Consider the following 12,703-nt stretch of genomic DNA (forward strand, 5'->3'; position numbering starts at 1 on the left):
AATTGGTATTCATGGCTCTAGGAAGAAATGTACAAATATTAATATTATGAAGCACGACATTATAGATAAATGGAAGTTGCAGTGGGACCTCTCCGTGAAAAATACAATGTTATTTGAGAATACTTGAATCTAATAAGAAAATGAGTGTTATCTGTGACATAGATTTAAACCAGCAGCTCTCAAACTTTTGACTAATGAGTACCATGCGAACAAAAATTGAAAACCTTTAGTACCACCACTACAAAGTATTACTACTACCACCAACCCTTGAACAAAGCTCCGATCGCATAAATGTACGATTGTTAGAGAAAAAACTCAATCAGGATGTTGGTGTTTTAATTTTTGAATTTAATGCTTAAAAATACTTTGCTTCTTTGCGTACCACCTATTTTTCTCTTGCGTGCCACTAGTGGTACCCGCTTCTTAGCGTACCACCTATTTTTCTCTTGCGTGCCACTAGTGGTACCCGTAACACCGGTTGAAAACCCCTGATTTAAACCAACTCAATTCCGGACATGAAAGATTTCCATACTATATTTGAAAAGATTTCAATTACAAAATAATGATTTATGTAAAATCTGCAATAAAATTGATGGCAATTTGCACTTCATAACCGAATGTAAACTCCCTCGTCATATTAATGGAGCAGACATTAATTTCATGGAAAAAGGTCAATATAGAGTTAGGAAAATAGTAGACGAAATAATGAAGATTATCAACGATAATAATGAGGCCATCGGCATAGGGTGATTGCTTTTGTGTGTTTGTGCGTGCGTGTGGGTGTGTGTTTATGATAATTTTCATTGTTTTATTTAACGCAACATTTTCTTTAGTTTGGACTTTTTTGTATTTCTCATCTTTACTTTGTGTGTTTGCGCAATTTATTCAGCGGCTATACATTGATAACGTTTGTTGGATGTAATTTTTTGAAATTGTAGTTCTAATGTTTTTTTTAATTTAATATATTTAACTTTGCACTTTGGGATGCGGCCGGGCCACTGCATGTCCTTGTTTGTTGTTGGAATCGGCGTTGCCCATTGATGGTCATAGGGCAAATTCATTTTTGCAAGGAGGACCGGGCTGTGTCTACATTTCTGTTAGTGTCCTTCTTATATATACACTGTGCATATTGTACCTAGAGCATGCATCCTATACCTTTCTGTTAGTGTTCTTGCTTATATATACACTATGCATATTGTATCTAGAGTATGCATTTTAACCTGGAAAATTGGTCAACATTCAAAATTTGAAGCACGAATTTCTAATGACTGCGAAGAATTTTCATACCTGTTATAAAATAAAAAATTAAAAAAAAAAAAAAAAATTAAAAAAAAAAAATCATAGTTTGAAACTCTAAAGGTAAATCATGTTCTAATGTCAGTTAATCATGTCTTTTCAGTTCTAAAGGCATTTCTTTCTTTTTTTACCTTTTTTTTTCCGTATAGAGCCAAGAAATAGAAAACTTTTTCCTAGCTTTATAAACTTTAAAAAAAAAGTAAATTAAACATCAAAAGATTTTATATTATATAAGGCGGTAGGAACATAATTTATTAATCCTAAAATCCTAGAAATATTCATTAAAATTATCAATCGGTGTATTGAAAGTTAATGTATCAGAAATCATATCAACTAAATATATTATTAAAACAAAATTATACTGTATGTCGCAGGCAGCTATTAAAACTACAGATCGCCTGTCTGTAACTTAACACATTAACGTCATATGTGCGTAGGGCGGCATAGTAAATTTTTAAGAGGTGCGTTTCATTGCTTTTAAATTTCTCAGTTTGTTACGAAAAAAGTAAATTAAAGATGAATGCTCATACTGTGCTAATATCATGTGAGAAGTAAATTTCTAGGGTACTACAGAAAGATAATGTGCTGAGGATGTACTATGGTTTGTTTCTACTGTGAAAATTAATTACTGAAACAGTTTTTTGTTGTTATGACTTATCTCACTTGTCTGACACTAACATCAGAATAAGCTCACGGAATTTGTCGTGGCAAGGAGCGCAAGATTATGCCTGTCATTGGCAACAGCACCTTACAGGAGACAGTACGACTTTGCTCAATTTCACCCCCAGTTTTAATCGAGAGCACCTTGGAGGGGCAGGTCTGAGGGTCTTTTACCTCTCTTCCCCTAACACCAACTTCCCGAGAGGGCATTCGACTCGCTACATACTTAGATTGCCCCCATGCCGCACAGACACTATACATTTACCCATGCATTCTCCGGGATTCGAACCCGGGCCCTTCGGTATGACTAACCACTTTCCCGGTTGGGTGGCACCTGAAACACTTTAAATCTACCGATATCCTTTTATATTTGCACACATTCTTTCTATTGTCTTTGCATACATTCACGTGCTGATTGAGCGGGTTGGTTGTCTTTGCTTATGTGCTGGCTAAAGTTTTTTACTGAACTTTTACGAATTATCATTGGCTTATTATGTAACATCTTTACTACTAATTATGTAACATCTTTACTGTATAATTATTTTTATGCTTTGTCTTGATTAATTCAGTAGATAAAAATCAAGCGAGTTAAATCTGATGTAGTACTTACTCCTTTATAGTTATTTCATTTGGTGAATACTTTGTGATGAATATTATTATCAAAGTGAATGTTTAGTAATTTTACTTTTTTTAATACAATTATGAAATAATTTCTGTCGTATTTCTGAAGAGGGACGATGACATAAAATGATTTTAAATGAAGAAAAAAATTGAATTACTTATTAGTATCATAACTTGTAAATAACATTTCACACAATGTTTCATTACACTGAATTATTTTTATAATATAAAGTTGCACAAAGAAAAAAAAAACCTTATATTAAAATAAGTTTTAGAAAATTTTATTGACTTTGAGGTAAACCACAGAAAACTTTTTTTTTAAGAGGATTCGTTCAAGAAAATGCTCTTTTATAAAACAAATATTAATCGCAAGATTTTTTGCTAATTTTATGTTTGACTCTGACACATTTTTATTCAGTGTGTTTTTACATTGTTACAATATCTTAATGGGAAAGGAAAAAGAAAAAAAAAATATATGTGTTATATAAATACATGAAATATGGTATTCTAATGTATGTTATTAATTATATTAAAAAATTAATTAGAAAAAAGAATTATTTATAAAGTAGTTTTACATTTTTCTTTATTGACTGCCCGTCTTTGTATTCACTATATTGAACTGCGTCAAAAGAGAGAATAATTAAATAAATAAAGAGAGGGTTATTTATTTAAATAATTTTTAGGCAATGACCAACCCTATAAAAGTGTGAATATTAACTTGATTTTTATGATTATTTCGAAAAAAAAATTACGCATGAAAATTACTTAAAAATCTCAGTATTCGGAATAATAAGGAGAAAGTGGATTGCTTCATGATACAGGGTTCGTAGCGGTCCTTACAAGTGCTTATTAGTCCTTATATTTGAAAATAAAATATAAAGGCCCTTATAGGTAGGTGCTTACTTTTTCTTTAAAGCCCGTATTTTTTTGCTTTTAGTGCTTTTTTTTTAATCCTTTGTTTTTAATGAACGCTTTCCCGTACCAAAGCCGAAACTAAATAAACAACTTTTCTTCCTTATATGCAACGTCAGATGGTGAATCATACTCCCGGAAATTGCTATTCCCCCATCCTCTGCATTAACGTAATCTATGGTGCGAGCGAGAGTACAGAGAGGTGCACGTCGTTCTATTGGCCAAAGAATTGCGAAAACGGTAGAAAATTCCGGTACATTCGGTATTCTTTTCCTCCCACCCAAATACTACACACGTTTGAATTTCTTCAAGATTTTAATAATTTGCATTCTCGTTCCGCGTGGTCAGTTCATATTCGTGTTTATTATGATCGTTATGCTTATAATATGAGCATATGTATGAATATTTATAATAAATTAGTTGCAGTAACTGCTGAAGTATAGATAAATTTCCAAAAATGGGTGTGTTTTTACACAGATTAGCTTTCTAAGGAATAATATTCGGAATGGCTTAAATAAAAGGAAAGTAATCGAATAGTCAAAATAATTTCATTTTCTTTGCTAATACATTATACAGTACGGAGGTTGGGAGTTTCTCCGCAAAATCTCTGATATTGAAGCAGTGGACTTTTTTTTGTCACTGTCCAATCTGGATTGAATACGACTAAAAGTTTTTGCGGTCTACCCAACCCAAGCGAAGATTGATTCTATTCCGGAAATTTAATACTACTGTTGAAAATTAAAGTCTTTTTCTTTTTCTTTATTTAGTTCTTTATTCTCCAAATACCGGCAGGTGTTGATTCCGATTGCGTAATATCACATATGGAAGAATTACGGCGCACGTATTGCGCAATAACGTTTGCGGTATTTTGCAGAGATAATTAATTTTGACGTTCAGTCTGAGATTTGTTTATGAACACTTAAATGAGTTTTACTGTACTTTCTAAGCAGAATATTTCTCAGTTCCGTTGGTCTATTTTTATATGATGCACATATCGAAACGTCAAAATCATTTATTTAGCCTAAATTTAAATCTAAAGAACGGCTACAATCTCCCCCACTCCTCTTTTTCCAGTTACTATCCGGAATATTCGGGAATTTCCGAGTATGCGGGTTAGTTAAGCTTTTACTGTTAAAGGATGACTGAATGAAGCAATTTCCCGTCTTCTGATTTCAGAAATGTGCCTCTTTTTTACATAAATTACTTCGCTTGGAATATATGTTAAGGGAAAACTGTTATGCAATGAAAATTTAGAAAATGTTCAGAATTTTCATTTAAGTTAAATTATTTAAATATTAATATAAGTGGAAAAATAAATTGTATTTATTATTAGGTGCCAAACGAATACAATTAATATGGCTTATTATTATTTATTTTCTATATTTTCAACGGAAATATCATCATTAAATCTTGTAATATAGTTTAGTTCTGCATAGTTTCTTTTCCTCTCATTGTAAACTAATTCTGTAAATTGAACTGTAATTTAAAATTAAAAAAAAAAAAGTTAATTGTTTTCCATTGTTGAGGTAATGCTCATTCTCTTAATAAATATTGCATTGCTCATATTTTAAATTACAAGTCTAATTTTTCTTTTAAGTTTATGCACTTGTGTATAATGTAATTAGACAGGTGCTTATTTTTTCCTTAAAATGTGCTTGAAAAGTGCTTATTTTTTTAACTAAAATATGGCTATGAACCCTGTGATACCTTGTTTCTGTGATAAATTTCTATAATGCTTTACAGCTACGTTTATTCATAAATCTCAGTTATAACTCGTAAAATTTTCTGTTTATTAGATACGAATGAAATTTATAGATATGCCTATATCGATGCATAAACCAATTAACTTCTAATTATTAGCAGCATCATTTATGTATAATATAAGACTTATACTATTTAAGGTCATATGGAAAAGATGGTGTTTGGTGTTTGGTGTATTTAATTATGGCAAAGCACACGAGGGCTATCTGCCTAAAGGGAGGGATGCCTTTCGTGGAGGACTTTCTAAGGGAAACTGGCTCGTATACACGTTACACATGGGGAAAACCACGAAAACGCCCATGCAGCCAGCCCGTTCGCGGGATTCGAACCTCAGACCGAACATATGGAAAAGATGGAAACAACAGTAATTTGCGGATTCCTCGAAACTTAGTCTCTGCCCAACAGAAAATTATCCTTTTTAAGTACCTTATTTTGATAAGCTTTAAATGCATAATGTGCTATGAATTTAATATTATGGTTATTTTATCACGTTTACCTTCTATTTTTCTATTTAGTATGTGATACATTAAATTTATCATAGATTACACAAATAACGTGCTTGAGCGTAACAGTTTGCTCCTGAAAAAGGGAGATTATGTATCTCCTGTCCCAAAATGTATTAAACTTTTGCCTATTTCAAAATAACCTTTAAAAAAGAAAGTTTGAGAATTGTTTCTTATTAGCAAATTGAAATGTTCAATGAAAATTACCGTATTTGCCGTTGTATAAACGCACCTCCTTTTTTGTACACATTTTTGAAGGATAAAGCTTTATTACTGATCATTATAATGAATTTACAGCATTTTAAACATAAAGTAATACAAATACAAAGTAATAACGTCTACAAATACCCAATCTATCTGGAAAAGAACACCTTTTGATCTCCTTCGTCAAAAAACAGACACTCATATTCAGAGCTAAGTGAAGAGTCATTTGAAACCTCTTCTAAATCAGCATCTGAGTCCCCATACAACAAATTGTCTTCTGTACCATCCAGTGCATTACTAATGCCACACTTCTTAAATGATTTAACCACTGTCTCTGTTTTGAAAGCATCCAATGAAGCTTTGACCCCATTCACAAATGACGTATCGACGCAATAAGTATCGCCATATAAGACGCACCCCGTTTTTCAGACCTATTTTCAAAGAAAAAAAGTGCGTCTTATACGCCGGCAAATACGGTAATTATTAAACTTAACTAATAGAAATCTCATTTTCTTCCTCTTTACGGAATGCCTTCGTAGTGTGACTGGAAACACGTCCGGTTGGCACTCGTAGATTCGAAGTTTGAATCTCGGCCAGAGCACTGCGCATTTTTGGGTTGTGCAGTACGCTCTCCAAGATTCTTGCTTCGAAATAAACATTGAACATTGTTTCCTTCTCCCAAATAAACTAATTACTCTGCTAAGCTTTAACTATTAACAGAGATAAGAAAAGATAAATCTAATTACTAGAGATTCATTCATTGTTTTGTAATTCTATTTGAAAACAAATGCTTTAAAATTAAAGTTGAAAGGAATGAAAATAATACAGCCTAAAACAGAGAATTATTTGTCAAGCCTGTTAATAGTAAATTAATCTATTTTCAACACACTATTTCGATGTATATAAGTCTTTCTATTTTGAAAGAGGCAAAGATAGATTGTTTCCTATATGTAAATGAAGACATCTGTTGTGCAGTAAAATCTATCTTTCAGATAATATAGAAGTGTTTAAAAATTGCATGTATTTAAATGAAGTTATCGAATGTTTCATGAATAAAAGCGTAAAGTTTCTGAAGTTTCCTCTACTCTGCGTCATAAATCAAGCAATATTTTCAATAATAATTTGCAGTCTTTTTTGGATATCATCTCCAAATTAAAGGAAACTGTTATTTAATTTTCTCTTTGATGATGTTTACAGAACAATATTTTTTTTTGGAAATTCAATAGATTAAGAGTTATTGTTTAGTAAAGGGTATAACTTACTTTTAGACTGCACGCGGGTAAGTGAAAGAAGCAGCAGTAAGTAGAAGCAGAACATGATGGCAGTTCGGAAAATTCAGTTGCAGGCTTTTTATATATTGTGATGTCAGATCGAAGTGCATTCCAAGAATATTTACAGGGAGGATCGAAAAGTCAACCCAATCACATCGCCATTTTTGAGTAATAAAATATTAAAATCCAGAAAAGTATCCTGTTTAGTGTTTCTCAGATGAAAAAACAATATGAAGTTAAATAAAAATACTTTAAAAGCATTTTAAAGCTTAAGTTATTATTTTTTCTCTAGATTTCAGATTTTGCTAACTGGCATTCACTCTAGTTCCATTTTATTGGTCGATACTCGTTTGACTGAAGAATATTCTTAAGTTGCTAAAAGTTACCGTTAGAACAGAAGAGTTTTATTTTCATTATCTGTAATTTTAAATTACGCGATTTAAAAATATTGTATAATAAATTTTAAAAAGCTTCATTAAGTTTTATTAGTTTAAAGATCTTTTCTACGAAGATTTGCTTTGTAGAAAATTATTTTCTCTATAATGGAATGGTTATTGTGTCCGAAATTTCTGCTCATTGTTAAGACAGGATTCCCTCGCTGGAGTGAGATAATATTTCAGTGAAATGTAAATTTTTTCTAAAATATGTTAAATCAAATAAAAAGTAAACGTACGTATCAACTTAATCCGGTTCTTTTGAAGCTAATGAACATTCAGCTGCAGAAATGAGACCAAATATGTCTACCTAATGAGGAAAGCCGATCCTGACTTGTTTCAGAACCTATTTTTATTCATTTGAATGAAATTCCGTTTATAATTTGTTTGCCCAGTTCCATTATTTACTTCATAGAGTAGAACAAGATATTTGCATTTGTATCCAGGTTTAATTTGAACATATTTAACGATACTTAGATGTCCTTAACTACGCAAATATTTTGCTAACATTAGGAGATAAAGGTGCATGCATGTCTTACTGAAAAAATTGATATTTATATCTGCGAAATGAAGCATAAAATTCTTTTTCGCTCTTTTCACAAAACAAATATTTTCATCTCCAAGCTTATTAAAACAAATGGAGGAACAGGAAAAAATTTAACTATACCAATAAAACGTGTAAATGTATGATACGTAAATGAAAAAGAAGTACATAGCAACTTATTTACCAGAGTAATCTCTAAGCTTATTAAAAAAAAGGGGGAACAGGAATAAACTTAACAATACCAATAAAATGTATAAAGGGGTACAAAAATATATAAAAAAAGTACATAGCAACTTATTGACCAGAGTAATCTGTAACCATGCAAAAGTGAATACATTTGTGAAAATAAATTCCTTTATTCTTGTTGCACAGAAAATCCTTTTACATAGCTGTTTTGTTTACAATTTAGTGAGAAAAAATAAAAAGCTTCCTCCAAATTATCGCACCTGTGAATAGTTTTCTTATTAAATATAGCTTGCTTTATAACTTTTCGGTTATAAAACCGATTATAAAATAATACATTATAAAATGTATCAAAACTACTATACAGGCAGTAGAAACTCTAATTCCAGAACTGAATTTTGATTTACTTCGGGGTTAAAATATACGCAGATGCGATAAACGAATTACATTGCAGAGGGTTTGCAGATAAGTTTTCCTCCAGGACAGGAGTTAAACAGGAGTAAGAACTCCTGTTTTCATACAGAAATACTTAAGAACAAAGAAGAATCAAATTATCTAGTTACAACTTTTAATTTCTCTAACAAGTGACTATATCTCTGCCAGTTATACCGCATCATCAGAAGAAAAAAGCGAAGTCGATATTCACGTTTACTATAGCATCCTCATCCTCCAAAATTTAGCTCCAGTGCGTTTTCAGCTTCTGCACTAGTGGTGAGTACAAGTTATATATATTATTTTACAATTTCTGTACAAAATTCAGTGATTTGCTTGAGATATTCAAAATTTTATTACAAAATAGTTTTATGTTAAAAGATTTAGCTGAACTGCGAATTGAGGTAAGTCTTCACGATATTTAAGGTATGGCGTATGTATGATATTTCGTAGAAGCAAGTGTATTAGATATGTCTTCGATTCGGGGTATTTTCAACTTACAACATCTTATCAGGATGGAAATCTAAAACAAAATTACTTTTCATGCTATACTCAGGTAGCGAAGAAAATGGCGGATATTAAAATAAATTAGCACATGAACTAATTATTATTCTAATCGTTTTAAATGTTAATTTATTTGTTATCATTATTATCGTTCTTATTATCATAGCTTTATGGCTTATGGTAAATTACTAATCAGTGTTTTTTGGAGTTTTATCTAAGTAAAGAGTCTGAAGTTATTGTGGACAGCTACGCGACAGAATAGATTATTAATAGAGAAATTAGAGTCCTAAGGAAAATAATCAAGCTAAGTAGCCCACAATACATGTAGTCAAACATGGAATAGTGCTATGTTTGAGAATCAAGAAATGTATGCATCAGAGGAGGAACAATAAGCTGCAGTGTCTAAAAAACATGGAAATATGTAGAAAAAGGACAATAATATTTCCACTCGTTAAAAACGATATTACAGCTGTCTATACTATCTTTGAAGTATTGTTTCTTAATTCTAGAATGCAACTTCTCTTTTGATAATGTATCTGGTGAGGTATCTGCCTTTTGAACTTGTGATGTCAGATCGTCTTTTTCTAGCCTCAAAGAGTATATCATGTTTCTTGTAATAAAACCTGCTTCCACAGCAATCGATATGACTGTCTATCAGTAAATCTTTTACACCAGTTTTCTATTTCTTTCTTACTGACTGTTTCTATTACGAAAATAATTCATCAGCATAAATTACAAAAGTAATAAAATAATTAAATTTTAATTTGAAAAGCAGCATCCCTGCTGTAAAACAATTAAATCTTTGCCACATTTTTCCTTTATTTGTGAAGGAATGTATTTTGTAGAATAATGAAAACATGAATGAAAACCTAGAAACCAATTTTTGAGTTGGAATAATATATTTGGCTATTTTATGCCGATTTTTATTAACTTTGGAATAATGAAAATTTGTTTTTGTATATTAAGCGTTTTTTAAAAGAAAACAAACTAGGTTTTCAGTTTAAGTCTGAGAAGTGAAGAAAAAATTATTTAAAATTCATTTAATAATTATACGTTATTCTAATTTCAGCTCAAAACATTTAAACTTAAATTTTACTTACCAAACTCTTAGAAATCTCTTTTTTTTATTGCTAAAGCTAAACATAACAGGTATTTTTCCTATTTTCTTTTCAATTTTGCTTTATGCATACACCAGGATATTTTCCACGGCACTAAATGGTGTTTGATTAATTGATCGCGCACAAACAGACGTGAACTTCCAGAGGTTGATTTTATGGTTTGTACAAGTTGCAATACCGAGGAGCACCGTGTTTGTGGTGCCCGAATTATTGTTAAGAGTTAATGGCATTTAATATTATGATGCACAGTAAGAATATATGTAAAAAGATATGCTTTGAGAGAAATATCATAGAAAAATAGACCATGCCAAACGAAAGCGAAACCCTTGAGTCGATGGATGGACGTAATACCCACGTTACGCCAAAAGAAAACGTATTAGAAGTAGTTTTATATGAGAAAGAAGAGTGCCTTAATTTTTTTTAAGTACAGCCTTTTATCTTTATAACTCTTTAAATTACAAAAATAAATAACATTTCGAAACTAAAAATGTTATTCATGATGTTAGGCATAAAATTTAATACCACATATTTTATTAAGATGCGGCCTATAAATTGTATTAATGATAGGACAATCTTTAACTTTTTCAAATACAAATCCGAAGCCTAAAAGGTTCTCGAATCTTTCAAATCATTCATCAAGAATGATAAGAAAAAACCTTTTCATTAATATTAAACGTTTTTAATTAAAAGGAAAACTTGAAATGCACTCTTAATCTAAAATAAAAATACATCTTTATTTTTAAGGAGATGCAAATGCAATTTAATAAAGGAAGTAATTAATTCAAATTCTTGAATTTGCGTCAGGATTCGAATTTTCGAATTTTGAATCTTTTCCGAGGCTCGTGGACTTTGAAAATTGGAATGTTCTATTCCTAAACTAAGCGTTACATTGTTTACAGAGCCGTATTAATTCTAGGGGGTATGTCTATTTTAGCCTTTCTAACACAATGTATTTATATCTCCTTTAAGCTTTGTAGTATTTACAGTCTTAAAAAAATAATTTTCTTTCTTTAATTAATCAAGCTGAAACAAAATGTCTGCAGTTCAAAAATTATTTATAAAGATTTTGCTTTTATCTCTTGCACAAATGTGTATTAAAATTACTAGCTTGCAAGTCAAAGCAATCCTAAAGTTTTCTATTCCAACATTTACTTTTACATTATAGCTGTTAAAATGCTTCTTGAAATGCAGTGCACTCGGTATACTTAGTAAATATTATATCTAAAAAATTTTAAACGACTAATAAAACATATATTGGCTTCAATAATGAAAACTTAACTTTAACCCTTTATGGACAGTTGTAATGTATGTGTAGTGGATTCGTATTTGCTTAAAAAGATGGATATGACAAAAGTCTTATTTTAGAATATGGGTGGCACATATGCATGTTTCTCTATGGTATGTATGAATAACAATTAAACTTGATACATTTGATGGATTTACACTATTTATTATTTTATTTTTATTATTTCACATTCTTTTCTTGTTTCTTTTTTATATGAGAGGTAAGAGAATATTTTTACAAACTATTTTACGCAGGGAAAAAAATCTGATAGCTTTCGGATTATATATTACCCCCAAAAGAGCGTTTTTTAAAAATATTTTGTATGTTTTCTTTATTTATTAGATATCATGTTTTTCGCACTTAAAACACACAAAATTCAATTCAACAGCAATATTTAAAAACAGCATAATTTTAGAATTTCCGATACACAATCTCGCGCGCTGGAGATAAAAATTTTTTTCCCTTTACAGTGTTGCCACTTGTAGATTTGAAACCGTTGTGTTTGTTAATAAAAATTCGTTAAAGGTTTACGAAATATGATATAGATAATAAAACAAATTCTGAATTCCATCAGATTTTGATGTTTCTAGGTACCGTTGATTTTTCACAATGCGAGAAAAATGCATATATTCATAAATATTCTTCATTACTTAATTTCTTTAAATATAATTTAGGACTCTAATATTTGGTGGCAACAATTTGAAAAGTGAAACACCGTTTTATAGTGCATGACGCAAAATGCCAAAACGAAATTAATAGCTCGTTTGTGCAAATTGCTCATTTGGGCTAAAAATCTTGCCTTTGCCTTCCACTGCGGTGTGTTGCAGATATCTAGTCTGGGGAAATTGCTATTTGTCTTAGAATATTTTATTTATTTATATTTTAGTCCAAAGGGACTTTGTCCCTTTTCGTTTTGCGATTTTGCGTCGAATCATTATAAATGTCCGTTTCACTTTTCAAACTGTTGCGACCAAA

General features: G+C 30.8%; 1 protein-coding gene across 8 annotated transcripts in view; it reads right to left on the reverse strand.

Moving 5' to 3' along the window:
• The window catches only part of LOC118199492 (uncharacterized), a 60,213-nt gene extending 52,887 nt beyond the window's left edge, over nucleotides 1-7,326 (reverse strand). For all 8 annotated transcript variants that reach the window (XM_035371371.2, XM_035371370.2, XM_085810918.1 and 5 more), the window contains exon 1: nucleotides 7,220-7,326. In XM_035371371.2, coding sequence (XP_035227262.1) covers nucleotides 7,220-7,274 — 55 coding nt within the window. In that variant the 5' untranslated portion in view covers nucleotides 7,275-7,326. The remainder of the gene's footprint in view (nucleotides 1-7,219) is intronic.
• Between the last annotated feature and the right edge of the window lie 5,377 nt (nucleotides 7,327-12,703).

The sequence above is a fragment of the Stegodyphus dumicola genome, chromosome 2 (genome assembly GCF_044657685.1).
Source record: "Stegodyphus dumicola isolate Sdum_Otavi_A_Nest chromosome 2, ASM4465768v1".
Lineage (NCBI taxonomy): Eukaryota > Metazoa > Arthropoda > Arachnida > Araneae > Eresidae > Stegodyphus > Stegodyphus dumicola.